The sequence below is a fragment of the Apium graveolens genome, chromosome 1 (assembly GCF_009905375.1).
Source record: "Apium graveolens cultivar Ventura chromosome 1, ASM990537v1, whole genome shotgun sequence".
NCBI lineage: Eukaryota > Viridiplantae > Streptophyta > Magnoliopsida > Apiales > Apiaceae > Apium > Apium graveolens.
The window spans coordinates 156,782,484-156,803,677 of record NC_133647.1 but is presented as its reverse complement, the minus strand read 5'-3'; the positions used below and the strand labels follow the sequence as shown (position 1 = coordinate 156,803,677).

At 38.0% G+C, this 21,194-nt stretch overlaps 3 protein-coding genes across 7 annotated transcripts; 1 reads left to right on the top strand and 2 right to left on the bottom strand.

Moving 5' to 3' along the window:
* Window positions 1-3,177: 3,177 nt before the first annotated feature.
* Window positions 3,178-4,164, bottom strand: LOC141721288 (uncharacterized). The gene has a single exon (XM_074524126.1). The coding sequence runs from the start codon at window positions 4,150-4,152 to the stop codon at window positions 3,352-3,354; it is 801 nt and encodes a 266-aa protein (XP_074380227.1). The 5' UTR covers window positions 4,153-4,164; the 3' UTR covers window positions 3,178-3,351.
* Window positions 4,165-5,282: 1,118 nt separating this feature from the next.
* Window positions 5,283-10,129, bottom strand: LOC141668594 (uncharacterized). 5 transcript variants are annotated; one of them, XM_074475550.1, is made up of 3 exons: window positions 8,874-10,129; window positions 8,437-8,506; window positions 5,283-8,356 (listed from the first exon to the last, which is right to left on the bottom strand). In XM_074475550.1, the coding sequence occupies exon 1, from the start codon at window positions 9,752-9,754 to the stop codon at window positions 8,930-8,932; it is 825 nt and encodes a 274-aa protein (XP_074331651.1). In that variant the 5' UTR covers window positions 9,755-10,129; the 3' UTR covers window positions 5,283-8,356; window positions 8,437-8,506; window positions 8,874-8,929. The 5 variants fall into 5 exon arrangements, with proteins under 5 accessions (XP_074331651.1, XP_074331657.1, XP_074331644.1 ...); XM_074475556.1 differs by having other exon boundaries at window positions 5,283-8,309; XM_074475561.1 differs by having other exon boundaries at window positions 7,173-7,880.
* Window positions 10,130-12,080: 1,951 nt separating this feature from the next.
* LOC141708536 (uncharacterized) lies at window positions 12,081-12,932 on the top strand. The gene is made up of 2 exons (XM_074512208.1): window positions 12,081-12,254; window positions 12,336-12,932. Exons 1-2 carry the CDS (start codon window positions 12,081-12,083, stop codon window positions 12,930-12,932), a joined length of 771 nt encoding a protein of 256 aa, XP_074368309.1.
* The last annotated feature ends 8,262 nt before the right edge of the window (window positions 12,933-21,194 follow it).

Genomic DNA, 21,194 nt, shown 5'->3' with positions numbered 1-21,194 from the left:
TACTTATTTTAATAATCAGTTCAGTTCAATAAATCAATCCACACCCGCAATAAATTCATAGATTCTTTTTGATAATTAACACACCTTGCGATTATGAAACTCTTGAGTTACAAACATTGCTTAAACAAATCCATAGATTTTTTTTAATAATTAGCACACCTTGCGATTATGAAAATCTTGAATTACAAATATTTCTTATGATCTTAACCGCTCTGATCGAGATGTCATCTCTGTGCAGCCATTTTATGTCTTCCATCAACAGTCCGTTTTGGTCGTTCAGCAGCCTTTTTTCTGAGATTGGTCGACAATGAATTTTCATATGCCTGATATTGGTCATCAATAAAACTACCAAACTCTAAACTTCAGACTTTTAGACTGTATGTACTGATGCACAATTTCAAAGCCAACAGACACCGGTCTCAAAACAGGACATACTAGCAACTGATTAATAACAACTGGTAAAATATAAAATAATCTCAGATTCTTTAATTAACCAACCTTAGAAGCATAAGCCTTGATTCTTTTACAATTCAAAATTATGTGTTCAGCCAATCTATTATCAATAATAAAGGAAATTCATATATAGGACGCTTTGTTATTTTTACAACTTTTAATAATCAGGTATCAAACCTCAGACATATACTCTCAAAACAATTTCTGTAACCTCTTAGCACTATAATGCTTACCAATTCTATCCCAAAACATTTTATGCATTTTTCCCTTCTCCAGCTCAGTGACACAAAATTTTGCAATAATTTTAATTTTCTAGCTATCCATTCTTTCTGATCACGAGCAAGCTTAGCTGGCGCTGATCATCCATGGTTCATCTTCTGACGCTTTCTTTCTGTTTCAAAGGTAGCGTTTTCCTCTGCAAGCTCTCTTTTCTTCTTAAGGTCAGCCATCATCTCCTGACACTTTCTTTCTATCTCATCCCAAACTTTCTTCTCAACTACCTCTTTTTGCTTCCTGAGTATATCCATCATCTCCTCACCCTTTCCTTCAATTCCATCCCGAAATCTCTTCATGGCTAGCTCTGCTTCCTTCTTGAAAGAATCCATCATCTCCTTACGCTTTCTCTCCATCTTATCCCGAACTCTCTTCATGACTAGCTCTTTCTCCTTCTTGAGATCATCCATCATCTTTTTTTCCATCTCATCCCAAGCTTTCTTCATGGCAAGTTCTGCTTTCTTCTTTCTTTCCATCTCATCCCGAGCTTTCTTCATTGCTAGCTCTATTTCCTTCTTTCTTTCCTTCTCATCACGAGCTTTCTTCATGGCTAGCTCTGCATTCTTCTTTCTTTCCATCTCATCACGAGCTTTCTTCATGACTAGCTCCGCTTTCTTCTTTCTTTCCATCTCATCCCGAGCTTTTTTCACGGCTAGCTCTATTTCCTTCTTTCTTTCCTTCTCATCCCGAGCTTTCTTCATGGCTTGCTCTGCTTTCATCTTTCTTTCCATCTCATCACGAACTTTCTTCATGACTAGCTCTGCTTTCTTCTTTCTTTCTATCTCATCCTGACCTTTCTTCATGTCTTGCTCTGCTTTCATCTCTCTTTTCATCTCATCCCAAGCTTTCAGCATGTCTTGCTCTGCTTTCATCTTTCTTTCAATCTCATCATGAGCTTTCTTCATGACTAGCTCTGCTTTCTTCTTTATTTCCATCTCATACCAATCTTTCTTCATGTCTTGCTCTGCTTTCATCTTTCTTTCCATCTCATCCCGAGCTTTTGCTTTCTTTCTAGCCATCATCTCCTCATGACGCCTTAGATCTTGTATAATCTTTTCATGTTTAATGCGAACAGCATCATCGTAAGTTTTCCGAGATTGTCTGCCCTTAAGTATGTTATATGAGTTCCGGAGCCTCAGAAAATTGTTATGAGCGTCAGGGTCATCCCTTCTCTTGTCAGGATGCAATTTTAAAGCCTTTAAGTTAAACGCTTTAATAATAGCTTCATGCGACACTTTGGCACCTTGTACACCACTTGGTAAGCCCAGAATAGCATAGTTGTAGCAAAATTAAATTAACTGGCGTCCGAATTTATATTCTTAAAATCTTACCTGAAAAATCAGATCAGATTGTTCAACTGGATTGGGTGATGCATCCTCTCTCCATACTAAACATCGATGTCTGATACTCTTAAAACAATAAAAACAACATACTAATAATATTCAATACTCCAATATATATATTGATGTTAATACAAATAAGTAAAATTCTACTTGAATATCTATATTGATAATATAATTATAAATCAAATAGATTTTTATTACAAGGAATATTTTATAATTCTAATTGGACATTGATAAGTCCCCGCAAAAAAAAAATAGAGTTTTTTTGGATATTGCAAAAAAAAAACCCAGCAAATTCTATTGGGAGAATATGAAGATTGATGCACCTTGGTTATCAAGCTCTGAAAAATGTATAGGATCTGTCCATGGCCTTTTTGACGCCTCAGCCTTCTGGGAGTACCATCAGGATCACCAGCCACATTTTCGCGAAGAAAGGCAAAGGAGAAGGCGCATTACATGATCTCTACCTGTCTGCTTTATGATTTTCTTTTTACCAACTCTACTTGGTGATCTTGTCAACTTAAGTGTTGGACTTTGAACTGTTGTGGTATTCGGTTGTGTAAACTCTTTCGAGGACTGAGTTTCACATGCTTTCATGTTACCCCTTTGCTTATGGCATTAAGTATCATACAGTCTAGCATGGAAATAAGAGAAGTAATTTTAAATCAACCATTAAGCACATAGCTATAAATCATGTTGGAGTTCAATCAACACACCTGGTTTATGGAAGGAAAAATTACAGGTAGATTGGTAAAGGACAGAATCTGAGAAGCTAAAGGAAAAAGATTCACACACGTGATTGATGGGGAAATTTCTCAATCAGGGGCTGTGCCACAGAAGAAAAGAGGAATTACATCAGACAGAGTTTGTATAGATTGAAGAGCTAAGGGCTTTGCTTTTCAGAATTTTGTGCAAACACCAATAGCGCTTGCTAGGAATATCTTTTCTAAAAGGCTTTCATTTTATGAGAGAACAATAACTGTTTAATCGAGATAGATGAAGGATTAGATGCAAACTTCTCCAGAGAAGCTCTCTTCCAGATAATAGATTAAATGCATTCAGAATTTCAAATATGCAGAAAGATACAATACACATTACAGATGTAGACATAGAAGACAGCTATGTATAATATTGTAACCGAGTTAAGTTGTCCTCTATTGTGTAAGTCGAAACTAAACATAGTAAAGGGTTACAAATCTATTTGCATTCTGATATTTAACACATTGCAGCTAGGAAAATCTCGATTCACAAATATGTTTCTACATATATTAACTCTGGACTTCTAGATTGTACGTATTGCTGAGCACCTAGAAAGACGCTGAGCAATCGGAAAGGCAACAGCCACAGGTCTTAAAACTGGCAACACTATCAACGGATTACCAAGATTCCCGACAACACTCCTGGTGGCAGCAACAACAGCATCTTCTGAAGCCATGACTATAAAAGCAGACCCTTTGTTTGTTTCACAGCTTCTAATAAGCACGTATCGAACCTCACCAAACTCTTGAAACAATTCCCTCAACCTTTGAGCACTATAGTCCTCACAACTCTTGTCCCATGATACTGTAACCGCATTTTTACCCTCCAACGCAACATGACCATCATTCAGAAATTTAGCAATCTCGTCCCGAGCTTGCTTCTCTGCTAGCTCTTTTCTCTTGAGAAACACCATCATCTCATGACGCCTCCTTTCAACCTCGAGCTCTTTTTTCTTCTTAAGCTCAGCCCTCATCTTCACATTCCTTCTTTCTTCCTCTTCTCGAGCTTTTTCCGCCGCTAACTCTCTTTCCTTCCTCATCTTCACACGTTCCTCATTCCTAGCGTTTCGAGTTTTTGTGTCCTTGAGAATCTCATACGAGTACAGCAGCCTCTGAAACTTGTTATGAGCATCAGGATCATGCCTTCTTTTGTCCGGATGAAGTTGTAAAGCCTTTAACCTATATGCTTTTGTGATATCTTGAAGAGAGAGCTTGGTACTTTGTATACCGCTTGGTAAACCAAGAACAACGTAATGATCTACCTCCATTGTTAATAGGATAAAAGTACAGGGGAATGAGGGTGTGTTGGATTTTATAGCAAGCATTCTTTTAATTGACAAGTCATCATCGAATTCTAATAGGAATTGGAAACAATTAACAGTAAGCAGCAAGTTTTATCAAACAATACGACAAGGAAAATAATTTACAAATTATTGCATAGATAATATTTCGGTCTATTAGCCATAAAAATCAGTCACAATTCATAATAATTTTTTTGCACTATTAAATTATAAGGAGGAGATAATATGTCAACATAAATTTTTAATTCCTACAAATAGTATATTGTTTGGACACTAGTCATTGGAATAATTTAATCTAAACTGATTTTTATGATTCCCAGAAGCCGAAATTAAAAAAAATATCAAGAAATAACTGTTACAAATCGTCTTCTTGTTCAGTGTTGTTCAAATTATAGTTTCTTTCACCACCTTAAGAATTACAAAGCAAATCACTGGAAAAGGATGAGTGTTGTAGTCTTGATGACAAAGCAATTTAAGCTTTGGCACTTTCAGAAATCTTGTAAAATGCTTGAATTGGTGAAACTATATTAATGCGTTTAGTTTGAGTAAGTAACTTATGACTTAAAATGAATAAGTGAGTATATGTTAATAAATACTTATAAGTTATATAAGTGTTTGGATAATTTAACTTATAAGTCAGAATTGCTTTTATTTAAATGAATTAAAATAAATAATTTTTATATATAATTATCTTAATTCTTATATTTTAAGATATATTAACATTAAAAAAAATATATTCTAAAATTAAAATTGACAAAAAAACGAAAAATCAAAAATAAGTTGAGAAAAAGTACATCGTTACCAACATTCAACTTATCAGCTTATAAGTTATAAATTCAACTTATAAACTGGGTCGACAAACACTCAATAAGCTGTTACATGCTTATAAGTCAATAAGTCCACTTAACGGAATTGCCAAACCGACCCTTCATAATCACACCCATTACAGCCCTCATCTTCACGATGTTATTGATAAAAAAGAACAACCACATAATTCCTTAAATTATTCCATCTTCCAAATTTTAATAGGAACGAGGAAAAATCATAATGATTCACGAAAATCGACAAAATAAAAAAAAATCAAGAAATAAGGAAACTGGAATTGGTGAATGCATCAGTAGCAGGCTCAATTGCATATGCAGCACTTGATATACTAACGCCACTTGACATTGATTAAAAAAGTGTAACCTAGAGTTTATAATGCTACTCTTAAAATTTAAAAACATACCAATGAAATTGCATATGGAATAGATAATTACAATTTCAAACAGAATACACCAAGTTCAAAGTTTTCACCTGTATGATTGCAAAATCTGGTCCTCAAACGATCAAACATTAACTTTATTGTTGTCCAGGCAAGATGAAGAAGTAGAAAACTGATAACAAAGCTATTAAACAGTCATTATCCATGTCTTTTGAGTCTCCTCCCAACTGCTTACTTAGCACACACAGCCAAATCTCAGGAACTCCTGTCATTCCGACGACATGAGAACAATGCCACAAGTACTGTAACCGTTGGTATGTCAGAACGCCGTTTGGCTTGAAAAAATTGCATAGGCGATGACTATGGAGCATGCCGGTGTTGGGCTTAAGAGAGAGCTTGGCTAAAGTTTGGCTCTTTCATAACCTATCGAGTTTGAGTACAAGTTTGGGAAGTATCTTAATACGAAATCAAAGTTCAAGAACTTTGCTCAACAATCATAAGATCAGTTCCAAGTTTCCCAACATGCAAGAGGTGCATTCCCTTGACAGATGCTAAACTCTCAATGTAAGTAGAGCTATATATGAGATTAAGAGCAGGCAACAAGAGCTATCATAAACATAGACGCCACTTTTAAGCCTGTCGACTGCATAGGTTTCAGGATTGACACTAGCTAATTTGAGATGCTCGCCAGAGTCAAACAACAAATCACCATTCCTAAAGCAATTAACCAAACTCATATCTCTTGATATAGTGATTGGTCCAACCATGTAGTTCCTACTCCAAAGACCACATGCTTCATCAAAAAAATAAACATCCACTAGTCAAGTACTACTCTGAGGAAAATCATAAGCAATGTCAGCAAGCATTCCCCTCAAATTCACCATACGGCTATATCGTTTGCCATTCTTGTTGATAAATTCTAAGCCAGGCAACAACTTGAGATCCTCATCTTTGAAATCAATATACATAGTATAACAGTGTGTATTATAGTAGTTGTGCCAATAAAGACGTCCATCAACAATCGTAGGCCGGGCACAATAACCGACTCGTGACACAAAGGATGACATAAAACTCTTCTCTCCCCAAGACTCAGCATTACAAGAGTAGACAAGACCTTCTGGTGGGTGATCAGCAGTTACCTTAAGATATACAACTTTATAATCATTCGCAATGGGATCAAAAGTCTGATCAAAACCAAAACCCATATTGATGTGAAATATACCGGAAAAATTACGTAAGTTGTTAACAGGAGGAACACGAATATCCTTGTACTGATTAGTAGCAGGATTCCAAATCCCAACACAGGATACCGAATCCGTGTAATGATAAACACAAACTAAACCACCTAAGAGGGCGTTTGGAAACTTGCATTTCATATCAAATGAAGGATTTCAAATGACAGGATTTGAGTTGTCATTTCAAATTCTCATGTTTATACTAATATTTGAATGTCCTCCATTTCAAATGAAATCCAAATCCAAATTCCCAAACAGGGTCGCCTGATAGAAGATGATTCCAAGATTTACAAACACATCGGAATCAAACAAGTACTTTAACGGGCAGTCGGACAAGTATTTCATCCCTGAATATTTCTTCTGGAATTTCAGGAATAACAAGACAAGAATTTTCTGATAGGCTTACCCTATTACCCATCTGCATTGGTTGTTTACACAATAACCATATCCCGGACATACAAGATTTGCATGACTTTGGGACAGTACACAATTATCTCAAAAATAAAAATGCATGCTAGTACATTATTGAATATTGATTTTAATAATAAGATTTTTTTTATTTGTCTTCATATTATTGAATATTTTATATATTTAATAACGAAGACTTTTTTCCGAAAAGAACTACCTACAACGGATAACTCCTAGGTCCAGAGTTATGTGTTTGTGAGAACTCTCGTTTCCAACTATTTTGCTCGCATGGTTGTGTTACTCTTATTTGTATCCAGGAAATGTATCTAAGGTGTGTTCACTTGCATTCAAAGAGTCATATAGTCTTAATCTGGAACTAGAAGAAGTAATATAAAACAATCACTAAACATATGAATCATGGACAAATCTGGATGCATGTCAAAGTTGACACAATAACATTATATATCCATAACAAGTCGATCACAAGGTTTATTTTTTGCTGAATGAAATATAGAAAAAGAAAATCACAAGCTACAGAGGGGAATACACAAGTCGAGGCACAGGAGAACATACGTCTACCTCTCATCAAAGCTAATCAAATTTCAAAGTAAAAGCAACCTACTACTACATATTCAAGTAACACTAAAAAACTAACTGATCAAGAAAATGGACTGATGAAGAAATTAAGTAAATAAATGATATTCAGCAATCCGTTTCCAAAACTTTAAATTTGAGAAGAGCACCTTCTATACTGCACATTTAATCAGCTCTACTCTGATGTCCTACATCATAATCACACACACAAGATCTATCTGTATTTCCGAACTTCCAGCTTGACCAACAGGATTCTAGCCATCTAAATTCTGTTGTTGTGCTCCTGAATGGCATATAGTAGACAGCTGCAGCTATGAAAAAACTAATCATTTAAGGTTTTAAGCTATTTCCTGTTGACGCACTGCAACGGGGTTAATAATTTAGACCGCTAATTTGAAACAATGGGGCAGTACTGGTCAATAACCACTTTAGAAGAGGGCAGCCAAAAAACAAAAAATTAAAAGGATGATGGTAGCAATCATCATGTATATAATCTGTTACATCAAGCACAGGAAGAGGGGTGCTAGGGCCAAATCGGTGCCCATAGTCCCTTGTGAGGAGTATATAGTTGATTGAAAGCCATAGATATAATGAAATACAACGAACACTGAGCACCTAAAGGATGCTAAACCGTTTGACTCCATTAAACATGGGTACCTCTCTTAGCACAAACGGAATCCCAGATTGCTCTGATTTACTGTATTAAGGCCATCCCACGATATGCTCAAGCAAGAAGTAATCTATACAGATGCAGCTAATTGCCCTTATTCAATCATAAACACATGGTCTAAGGGATAAAAAAAGTTAATTAAAGGCAAACTAGTCCAAAACCAAATTTACTACAGCTAAAGAAGGACATTTACATACCTGAATAACAGAGCTACGGGCCTGCTCTCAGAACTTGTGAAAACCGTTGGCTACTTGCTTGGGATATCCACTGCCCAAAAGGCTTTCAATCATTATGGTATATTGTAACGATATAATGAAGATATATTGGTAGATAAGGATTAGGCTGCAAACATCTCCAGAGACCAGAGGTAAAATAGAAAGATGGAAGCTCTGTAATCCAGCAAAGAAAAAAAGGAAGCGCTATCCCAGTAAATAAGGTTTCTTAAACGTGGACTCCTTTTGGCTAACAAAAATCTAAGATACCTTGTGTTAACTATTAAACTTTTAGCTGCATAGTTCAAAATGATTCTATACTACTTTTCAATTAATTTACTAGGAATTTGAAAATTCAGACCAACACAGAAAATCAATTATAAAACTATCAACTTAAGAAGAAGATATATACAGTAACTTACAATGTACAATGGTACATGAAGTAGAACAATCCATTATATGAAGAAAAATGAAAAGATTAAACTACAATTTTGCTTCTTCCCAAAACCGGCAACACTAACAAGGGATTATCAAGATCCCCAACAACACTCCTGGTAGCAGCAACGACAGCATCTTTCGAAGCCATAACTATAAACGCAGACCCTTTCTTTATTTTACAACTTCTCATAAGCACATACTGAACCTCACCAAACTCTTTAAACAATTCCCGTATCCTCGGAACACTATACTCCTCACCAATCCTATCCCACGACACCTTAACCACTTTCTCCCTATCCACCCCAAACTGACCGTCTTTCACAAACCTCCCAATCTCATCCCGAGCTTGCTTCTCCTCCACCACTTTTCTCCTATAATATTCCGCCATCTCAAGCCTTCTCCTCTCCTTCTCCAACTCTTCTCTCATCCTCATCTCTGCCATAATCTTCCTCCGCTTCCTCCTCTCCTCCCTACGAGCTATCCTCTCCAGTACCTCTTGCCTCCTCCTCATCTCTTCCATCACCTCCCTACGCCTCCTCTCTTCCTCCTCTCGAACTCTTCTCTCCTCCGCCTCTTTCTTCCTAAGCTCCTCCATCATCTTCTTATGCATTACCTCTCGTAAAACCTTATCCTGCTCAACCCTAACACGATCATCGTAAACTTGCCTAGTACTCATATCCTTTAAAACATCGTACGAGTTCTGGAGCTTCTGAAACTTCTTATGAGCATTAGGATCATCTCTTCTCTTATCAGGATGCAATTTTAAGGCCTTAATTTTATAAGCTTTCGTAATATCTTTCTGCGAAAGCTTAATCCCTGCTACACCACCAGGTAAACCAAGAATAGCATAATGATCTACCTCCATTAGGGGATTATTTTGTTTTTGTTGAACGAGTGTATGTTAGGGTTTTATATGTAGGCAACGAATTGGGGAAAGTTCATAATTGGAATTCTAACTGGAATAGGAAAGTGAGTATTGCAATAGCAAAGGTACGGTTTCTTATAAATCAAGATTATAAATTCAAAATAAAGTTTCAGATCATACAAACTTTAAACTAACCTTGAAAATTATTCCGCCCCGGTCCCTTCTTGGCGATTTGAATTTTTTAGGGTTCCTATGATTCTCAATTGATCAGGTTTTGTAAAGTAGAGAGGGCTATAAGCTTGTTTTTATGGATTCTGGATACGCATTCGGATGCTCCAATTCTTCGCCCAAATTTAAGGCCAGTGTGATTTCATCAGAAATACATTATGTTGATGGTTTTTTTAATAAGAGATATTTAAAAAAGATAATAATATTTATTGAAGGATATGATTTTATTGATATTTATACGTGTTTTTACAAAAAGTGAATATATTTTAGTTGAAAGTTAAGTTTTAGTTTAAATCAATAATATATGAATTATGTATAGTCTGATATTAACTTCATTTTATCATTAATCAATAGTTTACATTATTGTGTTTAACACGAAATTAGTTATACTAACAAAATTTAACTAATTATTTTTAATTTAATTTTAATTTTTTCAATCCGGTTTAATATAATAATTTTATTTTAACCCGAACAAATAGTAAATATCATTTTATTTTTGATAGTCGAATTATATTTTGATAGATATATTTTGAAAAATTAATCTTGATAGTATTAATTATTATCTATGGGCCCAGTAAGACCCAACGAACGAAAGCCTATTAGACAGTTATACTATTGGGCCTTCGGCCCAATAGAACCATGTACCGAACGCCCAATAGGACCATGTACCGAAACCCACAGAGCATCACAGGCCGAAGTCCATCTTTTCTCCAACCGTTGGGATTGTGCAATCATAACGCCTCATTTATACTTCTCTCCATTAATAAGGTGTAAGTGATGAGCATTTATGGCAACATCGGGTATAAAAACCCCGGGGAAGTACAATTTTGTTTTCTCTCCATCAAATGTGAGAGTTTGTTTTCTCTCCATATTCAAATCCCAGGAATATTGTGGGAGTCCTTCTTATGACTAACGAGGAAGATTTTGATCAATGAATGGCGAACTTGGCAATAGACGATGAGGAGAATGCAACTGTTATACTGGAAGGAGAGGTTGATGAGGAGATAAACAAATACGACCTCTGTCTTGTAGGGAGGATTCTAACAGAGAAGAATGTCAACACAAGAGCTATGAAATCCAAAATTGCAGACGTTTGGAGGCCAACAATGGGCTTAAACATAAAAGATCTAGAGCATGGTTTATTTTTGTTCCAGTTCTATAGAAAGGAGGATATGCAATGGGTAGAAAATGGAGGCCCCTGATCGTTTGATAATGCGATGCTAGCATTAGAAAGGGTGGAGACAGGGGAAAATCCAGCGAACTTAAGGCCATGTTTTATTAAGATATGGATTCAGCTGCATAATCTTCCAATGGGGTACATGCTGGAAGCAGTAGGTAAACAACTGGGGGATTTTTTTGGTGAATTCATAGAGTATGATGCTAAAAATTATACATCTATCTGGAGAGATTGCATGAGGGTAAGAATTAAGTTGGACGTTCGGAAGCCAATTAAGAGAAAGAAGAGAATTGTCAAGAAAAATGGACAGGAAATAATGGTAATATGCAAGTATGAGCGATTAAGGGAGTTTTGTTTCTCATGTGGGTTAGTGAGCCATACGGATAGGTTTTGCAGAATTACTGCAGTTAAGGGAGGTGAGCTGGTGGAGAAGGAGTGGGATAGCTGGTTGAGGGCACCACCACGTAGGGCGGTGGGGCAGTCACAGAGCAAATGGCTCCGAGATGAAAATGATGACACGTGGGAGGACAGGATTGGAAGCGACAGTAATTACCGGAGTTTTTCGGGGGACAAATTTTCAAAAAAAGGAAAGGAGGATAGGATGAGGAGTGATTATAGGGAAGAGGTTGTAACGGAGTCCCGTGATGGAAGTAGTAAGTTGTTGGCCATAAAAGAAGCGAAATTATAGGGTTATAATACCCTGTCTAATGTGTTGTATGAGATAAATGAGGAGGAGAATAATTTACAACTGGAAGATCGTAAACGTAGGAGAGGGGACTCAAATGGGCTGGGCTATATGGACATCGACTTGGGCCTCCAAAAAAATAATGGGACTACAGACACTGAAATTTCTAGTGGTGATTTATCAGTATCTACTCACATTATTCCGGCTGAGCTTGCACGACAAGCCAGCCATCAAAAATGAATGCCATAGGATGGAACTGTCGAGGTGTGGGCTCACCTCACACAATTCGTGTGTTGAAGAAGATGGTAAAATCTCATAAGCCCGATCTTTTGTATCTGTCTGAAACTTTAGCAGAGGAAAATAAAATTGAGGCTCTTGCTTTAACTCCTGGTTTTGTTAATTTCTTTTCAGTAAATAGGCATGGTAGAGGAGGTGGTCTGGCTGTTTTCTAGAGGCATCACCTGAGATGCAATGTCGTCGATTCTTCTCAGAATTATTTAGATATCATAATAAAAGGAAATGGTGGGGAATGGCGCTTGACTTGCTTCTACGGTTTTCCTGAAAAAGAAAGGAGGCAAGACTCCTGGGACCTTCTGAGAACATTGGCTACGAGAAATCATCTTCCCTGGTGTGTATTGGGCGATTTCAATGACCTGATGTACGCTAGTGACAAGAAAGGGAGACGTAATCATTCTCAGAGGATGATGGATGGTTTCAGGAAAGCAGTGGATGATAGTTCTCTTATTGAGTTAAACCTTCAAGGTGGTGATTATACATGGGAAAAAAGCAAGGGGACAACTAAATGGGTTCGAGAAAGACTGGATAGGTGCTTTACGAATGGCTCTTGGTGGAGTAAATTTCCTTTATGTACTCTAACTGTTTTCCATACGAGTGTGTCGGATCATGATCCTATCAAACTTGAGTTATTAAACACTTTTATCTCGAAGAAGCAATTTAGATTCAGGTTCGAGAATACTTGGTTGAAAGAGTCGAATTTTCATAAAGAGGTGATAGGGTACTGGAAGAAGTTGCCAGCTGTGCACCTGTTGCCTAAGTTATTAGCAATCTCGTCCTTTATGGCCAAGTAGGGGAAGGAGTTTTTTAACAAGTTCAGAGAGAAAATAGTGAAGTAAAAAGATCTGATTGATAGACTGAAAGATAGAGAGGATGATGATGGAATTCAGATGTATTTTGATGAGAATGAAAAATTAAATGATCTGTTAACTCATGAAGAAGTATATTGGCAACAAAGAGCAAAAAATTTCTGGTTGAAAGAAGGTGACACTAATTCTAAGTTCTTCCATGCAGCAGCTTCATGTAGAAAAAAGTTAAACCACATATCTGGCTTAAAGACAGTGGACGATAGTTTGATTATAAGTCACGAAGGAATGTGCAGCTTATTAAAAGATTACTTTAGTAAAGTTTTTTCGGGACATGAAACTATCAGAGAACAACAGAATGGTGTTGATAGTCTGATAATAACGAGCCAGCAGAATGAGATGCTAACAGCTGAGCTTTCGTTCGAGGAAGTTACAAGAGCAATGAAGAGTATGCATCCAGACAAAGCGAGTGGGCAGGATGGTTTAAACCCAGCCTTTTTCCAGAATTTCTGGAATCTGATTGGTAAAGAAGTTTTTGCTTGTTGTCAACAATGGTTAAATGAAAATAAGTTGCCCGCAGATGTTAATGATACTACTTTAGTTCTGATTCCTAAGAAAGAGAGTGTTGACGACCCTAAGGACCTTAGACCTATAGCATTGTGTAATGTACTCTATAAAGTTTTAGCTAAGGTTTTAGCGAATAGACTGCAAGGCATTCTACCAGGAGTGATATCTGAGGAGCAGTTGGCTTTTGTCCCGGGAAGAAACATAACAGATAATGTGTTGCTGGCGTTTGAGTTATTACATTTTATGAAGAGAAAATCTAGTGGTCAAGAAGGAGAGGTGGCTTTGAAGCTTGACATTAGCAAAGCTTATGATCGTGTTTGCTGGAACTATTTGCACCACAGAATGGTTATTATGGGATTCTCGGAGAAGTGGATAAGTTGGGTGATGTTGTGTGTTAAGACAGTTTCTTATTCTATATCATTTCAAGGATCGTTAATTGGGCCTATTACTCCAACTCGAGGTCTCCGTCAAGGAGATCCTCTCTCTCCCTATTTGTTTCTACTGTGTGTGGAGGGGCTGTCAATGTCATTGAGAAAAGCTGCGGAGAATGGGTCAATAAATGGGTGTAGAATCTGTACTTCAGCCCCTCAGGTAACTCATCTTTTGTTCGCTGATGATAGTTTTCTTTTCTTCAAATCTTCTTCTCAAGAAGCTTCATTTGTTAAGCAAATTTTAAATGACTATGAGGTGTATTCGGGGCAAGCAGTGAATTATCAGAAATCTGCTGTTTTCTTTAGCTCGAATGTAAGGAGGGACAAATAATAAGAGATTAAGCAGGTTCTGGGAGTTTGTAAGGAGATAGGGGACAATAAATACCTTGGATTACCATCTTTAATTGGTCCTTCGAAGAAAACTGTGTTCAGATATTTGAAAGATAAAGTGATTCAGAAAATTAATGGTTGGAGTTCGAGACTGTTATCCCGTGCTGGTAAATTAGTTATGCTAAAGAATGTTGTTCAATCGATTCCAGCGTACGCTATGTCATGTTTTTTGCTCCCAGAGTCTTTGTGCCAGGAAATTCAGAGAGTAATGAATGCTTTCTGGTGGCAGTCAAACTCGGCGAATAATAAAGGGATACACTGGTTAGCTTGGGAAAGAATGTGTATGTCGAAAAGGGGTGGAGGTCTGGGATTTAGAGAGATACATGGATTTAATTTAGGTCTTCTAGGAAAACAATGCTGGAACCTAGTAAATAAGCCAAATGTTTTGGTTTCCCATGTTTTGAAAGCTAGATATTACCCTCAAAGTCATTTTTTGCAAGCAGGTAGGACTGGTGGCTCCAGTTATACTTGGGCTGGAATTTGGGAGGCCAAAGAGGAGATGAAGAAGGGCTTAAGATGGGTGTTGGGTGACGGTAAAATGATTAACATTGTATCTGATAGATGGTTAAGGTCGAAGGTGGACTATTGTATTGGTAGGAATCAGTTGAATGAGCAAATCCTGAGCTTGAAAGTTCATGATTTTTTTCTGGAAGAAAGAAAGATCTGGAATGTGGAGAAATTAAGACTCTACTTTAACAACGAGGATGTTGAAGCCATTTTAAATATTCGTATTCCACAGGGAAGTACTAGAGACAGGATTGTCTGGGTCCATGCTAGCAATGGAAAGTACTCGGTGAAATCGGGATATTATCAGTGGTGCCAACAGCAACATGTTAACGATGGAGTAGTTCAATCAAGGGGTTGGAGTAAGTTATGGCAGCTCAAAATCCCTCACAAGATTAAGGTTTTTCTATGGAGATTGTGTCGTAATACGTTACCTGTCAGGAACCAGTTGAGAGGAAGAGGCGTCCCGGTCACTATTGGTTGTCCTATGTGCGTTGGAGAGGTGGAACATCCATGTCATCTGTTTCTTGACTGCAAGTTTGCTCAGGAATGTTGGAAGATTTTTGGCCTCAGTTTTGACACTCAGGATGTGGAGTATATGTATGAATGGTTTCTGCAATTGCTGGCTAATGGGTTGGATGATGTTAAGATCAAAGTTTCAAGTGTGCTTTGGGGTGTCTGGTTTTCCAGGAACAAGTGCATATTTGAAAACAAATTTATGACTCCTGCTTCAACTATGACCTAGAGTAAAAAGCAAATTGCAGACTGGAATTTGGCAAATAAAAAGGGAGATAATGTTCCAAGAGTGAGTGATGTAACTCAGAGAATTGATAGTAAATGGCAACCTCCAGAGGTTGATTGTCTGAAAATCAATGTAGACGCTTCATTGGTTGAGGGGCAGAACTCTTTCACAATAGGTATGGTTCTTAGAAATCATCATAGACATTTTCTAGCTGGTAAAACTTTGAAGTTTGCAGGCTTAGTCTCGGTAATGGAAGCAGAGATGACTAGTATCTTCGAAGCTTTGAACTGGACTCAGGAAGTGGCAACAGGTGAGGGTGTAATAGTTGAGAGCGACTCGTTGTTGAGTGTTCAAGCAATACAACAAGAGCAAGATAATTTGTTGGAGCTGGGAGATCTAATATATCAGTGTCGAACTCTCTTGAGAAGTAATGGCAGGATGTCGATTAGATTTGTTAAAAAGCATGCGAACAAGGTAGCACACATGTTTTCTAGAATTCCTTGTGAGATTAATAGCTTTATTGTAACCCAGTCTCCTCCAGTTTATATGTTGGAGACAATTATGTATGAAAGTTTGTTTTAATGGAAGTTAATTCTCAAAAAAAAAAAACCCCGGGGAAGTAAGAAATACACAATTACACACTCATTCTCTCACACTCTCTACTTTATTTGTATTCCTAAAACCCACACTACATCCAGATTCTTATTCTCACACCGAAGGTGAATCGAAGGGACAATCCCTCGCATTTTCTTCCCTTTCAGGTAGAGGCCGAAGGCAATTCCTCGGAGGCCGAAAACCGTTCATACAGTCCAAAGAAGATCTGGGCGTAACATTTGGCGGCGTCTGTGGGACTATAAGAATCACAAACGAGATAATGACAGCCACAGTTCACGAACACTCACCACCACCTAGTTTCACTCCTCACGACTGGGGACATACGTCTTCCGTGGTGGATGCCGATGGAGTCATCAAGCTAACTCCCGAAGAGGAGGCTTTGCTTCTCATGATCCATGCAGAAAAGTTAGCCGCGGAGAAGGGCAAAGTAAAAGATGACCAAGCTGAAAAAGAAGCGGAGGCCCGAGCGAAGTGGAGAGAGGCAGATGCGTTACGACTGAAAGCCCTTCAGCTCCAGAGGGAAGAAATTGAGCTATAGGAGAAAGCACTGAGCGAAGCACTGCGAGCTGATGAGCCAGAGAAAACCACCAAGTCAAGGAAGGAGCGAAGGGGGTATGACGAAGAAGATGAGTCTGACTCTGATTCGCACCCCAGAAGGAAGCGAACGAAGCAACACTTTTCATCTGATTCGGACGAAGAACTTGATGGGTCTCGAATCAGAATCACTCGCCTGGAAAAAGGCTATGTTCGGCGACAGAAGGGTCGATCAAGAACTGATTGTGACAGAAGAAATCGAGCAGTACCGACCTCCCCCAGGCGAGGAAATGCATTTCCCAAAGATGAGTGAGTTTAATAGAAAGGGCGATCCGAAGGACCATTGTGAAAAGTATGAATTGTTGATGATTGGGATGAGGCATAATGACATCATGCTCTGCAAAATGTTCAAAACCTATCTGAAGGGATCAGTCTCGATGTGGTACAAGTCCCTCAAACCCAGTTCCATCGGGTCGTATGAGCAGCTGAAGAGAAAGTTCTTGAAGTACTATTTGTATCTATGCTGCAAGGCGAAGGACACTGAGGCCCTGGTCCACTGTAGATAGAGGGCGAATGAGGAACTAGGGGATTATTAGGCTCAGTTCAAGGAAAAAGCTGGAATGATTACAAATTTGGACAAAGTCAAAGCTATGGGCTTCCTTACGGCGGGGCTGGACCCCTACAAAGGTAAAAAGTTTCGCTCCTCCCTTTACGATTTTCCTCCCAAATCCCTAAATGATATATATGTGAGGGGTGAGAATATTCAGCAGAAGATGGAAAGTATTGGGGGTTACAAAGATTCCTGAAGGGATGGTCGATCGAAGCGAGCAGAAAGATATGAAAGCCCAAGATCTGGGAATGACCGAGGGGATAGTAGGAAAGAAGGAAGAAAAGAAACTGACCATGGGGACGAACGACGCCGAGATAGAGATTCAGATGTATTCACCCCTCTGAATGCACCAATCTCCAAGATTCTCCATGAGATAAAGGGAAAGCCTGGGTTCGTTCGGCCAGCCAAGATGAAAGTCCTAAATCATAAGAAGAACCCCGACAAGTACTGCGATTATTACAGAGATAAGGGGCATAATACTGATGAATGCTACCATCTCAAGAAGCTTATCGAACGGATGATCAAAGAAGGTGAACTCAATCAGTTCGTCCGAGATCTGAGGGATAGACTGGGGCTGAAGGACAATCAGGAGGAACCAGAAGCTGAGGAGCCCGAACGAAGAGACATGATAAGGGGTGAGGTAAAGACAATATCTGGGGGCCGTGTGCTGGATAGAGATAGTAAGACGGTGAAAACAAATACGCCCGAAAAGTGTACAACCTCTATAAGTTCGGACAGGCGAAGCCACGCATGCCCATGACTTACATTACAGAAGATTATGAGGATGTCATTCACCCACATGAAGACCTCCTTATCATCAGTCCTCTAAGTGGGAAAAATAAAATCTGGAAGGTGCTTGTGGACACGGGCAGCTCGGTCAACATCCTGTTCCATAAAACCTATTATAAGATGAACTTGGCGGAAGAATAGCTAGGGCCCTGTAATGAAGCACCTCTTTACGCCTTCGGAGGGCATCCAACACAGTTTGAAGGTACGATCACTCTTCCCATTCTTTTGGCTAAATTACCATACACTATTGAAAAGCCGGTAAAAATCTACGTGGTTCGGATTGAGAGTTCTTAGGAATATGTTGTGAACTTGATGATAAGTTAAATAAAACACCTTAGTAGATTTAACTTAGTATTTTTGTAGCTCTCGATGGATGTTCTAATATAAGTCCCGACGGATGATCTTTATAGTCCCGATGGATGACAACTGAACATCCATCGAGAGTGTAGCTTATATAACAATAAGTATTGCAGCACGTATCTGCAAACAACAATATTTTAGTCTAATAGATTCCGTAGGATTCTCTAAGTCATGTTGACTACTAGATTGATATACTGAATAGGTTGGCTAATTGTAAATATGAGATGTCTTGTAATTCTGTATAAGTGAAATGGAGTCAAGTGATAGAAAGGCTTCCAACGGATGATCTACAAAGACTACCGACGGATAATCAACAAGGCTCCCGCCGGATGACCAACCCAGTCCCGACGGATGATCATAATTCAAAAAAAGCAGTTGACAGTGACAACACAGTCACATGCGTTGGGTGTTTGCAAATGGAATGTGGCAGCCTAATTACAGGTTTTAGAGAACAAAGAAGCATTACTATTTCCATGTAATTATGAAGATATTCAAAGATGCTGGAATAGAGTAGTAAAATAGCATGGAGTTAGACTAGATATAGTTTGTCTTATTATCTTACTGTCATGTAACTTGGTATTATATAAACCAAATGTAGCAAGTAGAACAAATAACTGGGTAAGCATAATTTTCAGAGAGATAGAAAAAGCTGTATCTGTTAAGAATTTCTCAGTAAGTTTGTAAGTTCACTTGTAAGCAGCTTTGTGCTGTTCAAGCATCACAGAGTTCTCATACTAATATATATCTCTAGTGGATAAGTTTAAATCCATCAGAAAGTTTTAAAGCTTTGTGTTTTATTACTTTGTGTTTTGATTTCAATTCAAGTTTCATTCCGCACTTCTTGTAAAATCAAACACTGTTATATATATGAAGTAATAACAGTCTTAAAATTTAAAAAGGAGCCATAATTACATTCAACCCCTCTTCTGTAATTCTTGTAGCATTGTTTGGGAATAACAATTGGTATCAGAGCAAGCTCTTGAAGTACAAAGAGTGTAAAAATCACAACAATCAACAAGATGAACAAAAAGGATGTTGGAGTGAAAATTCCATTTCTGGACAAAGATAACTATCACCACTGGAAGGTGAAGATACACCTACATCTTCTCTCTCAAGATGAAGCTTATGTGGACTGTATTGAAAGAGGTCATCATGTCCCTATGAGAGCTGCTACAGGGAATGAACCATCAGTTCCAAAACCTAGACATAAATGGTCTGATCCAGACATTGAGCAAGTTAGGAAAGATAAAAAGGCCATGAATATACTATTTAATGGTGTTAATGGTGATATGTTTGACAACATCATAAACTGTAAAGCAGCTAAGGAGGTTTGGGGGATAATTCAAATTATTTGTGATGGTACTGAGCAAGTCAGGGAGAACAAGATACAACTCTTGATTCAGTAATATGAGCATTTTCACTGTGAAGAAAGTGAGTCACTCACTGACATTTTCAGTAGATTTCAGAAACTACTGAATGCTCTCAAGTTATATGGAAGGGTCTACCATACCAAAGACTCAAACCTCATGTTCCTTAGATCTCTGCCCAAGAAATGGAAGCCAATGACAGTCTCATTAGGAAATTCTCAAGATTACAAGGAGTTCACCTTGGAGAGACTGTATGGTATCCAAAAAACCTATGAGCTTGAAATAGAGCAAGATGAAAGGATGGAGAAAGGAAGAAAGAAAGGAGGATTCATTGCACTTGTTGTTGAGCAAGAGAAGGAAAAGGAGATGAAATTTGAAGCTTTGGAATCTGTATCAAACTCAAGAGTTTGTGGGAGCAAGGGTAAAGGGCTGGTAGCTGAAAATGAAGAACAGTTGAGCCAAGATGACATGGATGATATAGATGAGCATCTAGAATTCTTATCCAGGAGATTTTCCAAGCTCAAATTCAAGAAGAATTTTGGAGCAGCTAAGCCAAAAAGAAACATGGTTGATAAGTCTAAATTCAAGTGTTTCAAATGTGGCTTAGCAGGTCATTTTGCTAGTGAGTGTAGAAAGTCTGATTCTAGAAAGAAGAAGTTTGAGCATGTTGATTAGGAAAGGGCTTTCATTACACAAGAGAATGACTGGGCTGCAGATGGATTGGATGAAGATGAAGAAATAAATTATGTCAATCTAGCCCTAATGGCCAAATCAGATGAAACAGAGACCAGTTCATCAAGCAATCAGGTAATTACAACTAACCTAGCACATTTATCTAAAACTGAGTGTAATGATGCAATAAATGACATGTCCACTGAACTATATCACCTGCGTGTTACTCTTAAGTCTCTCACCAACAGTAAAATTAAGGAGAACAATGTGTTTTTAAGTGAGAGGAATAATGTGTTAGAGACCTAATTTATTGAGTTTGAAAAATTGAAATTAGAATGCAAGGTTGCTAAGGATGAACTAACAAAATCCTTAGAGAAAGAGGAGATTTTAAGAAAGCAACTTGAACGAGAACATGAAGTGATTAAGGCATGGAAATCATCTAGAGATGTCCATGCTCAAATCACTAAAGTTCAAGGTATAGAGTCTTTTTGCGATGCAGCCTAAAAAAGAATAAAGAGAAGCTTGATTCCAACTTGGTTGAAGGACTCTCAACAGATGTGGACTCGACGGATGATGAAAATTATCCGTCGAATAATCAAAAGGGTTATCCGTCGAAAGACAATGAACCACATCCGTCGAATGTCAGTAAGCCAGTCAGCAAAGCTAAGC

What these genes read in the sequence shown, in the direction of transcription:
- LOC141668594 (XM_074475543.1), bottom strand. Translation starts at nt 9,754, where the DNA reads ATGGAGGTAGATCATTATGCTATTCTTGGTTTACCTGGTGGTGTAGCA.
- LOC141708536 (XM_074512208.1), top strand. Translation starts at nt 12,081, where the DNA reads ATGAATGCCATAGGATGGAACTGTCGAGGTGTGGGCTCACCTCACACA. An exon ending in GTTTTGTTAATTTCTTTTCA is followed by an intron (nt 12,255 to 12,335) that starts GTAAATAGGCAT and finishes GATTCTTCTCAG; the next exon opens with AATTATTTAGATATCATAAT.
- LOC141721288 (XM_074524126.1), bottom strand. Translation starts at nt 4,152, where the DNA reads ATGCTTGCTATAAAATCCAACACACCCTCATTCCCCTGTACTTTTATC.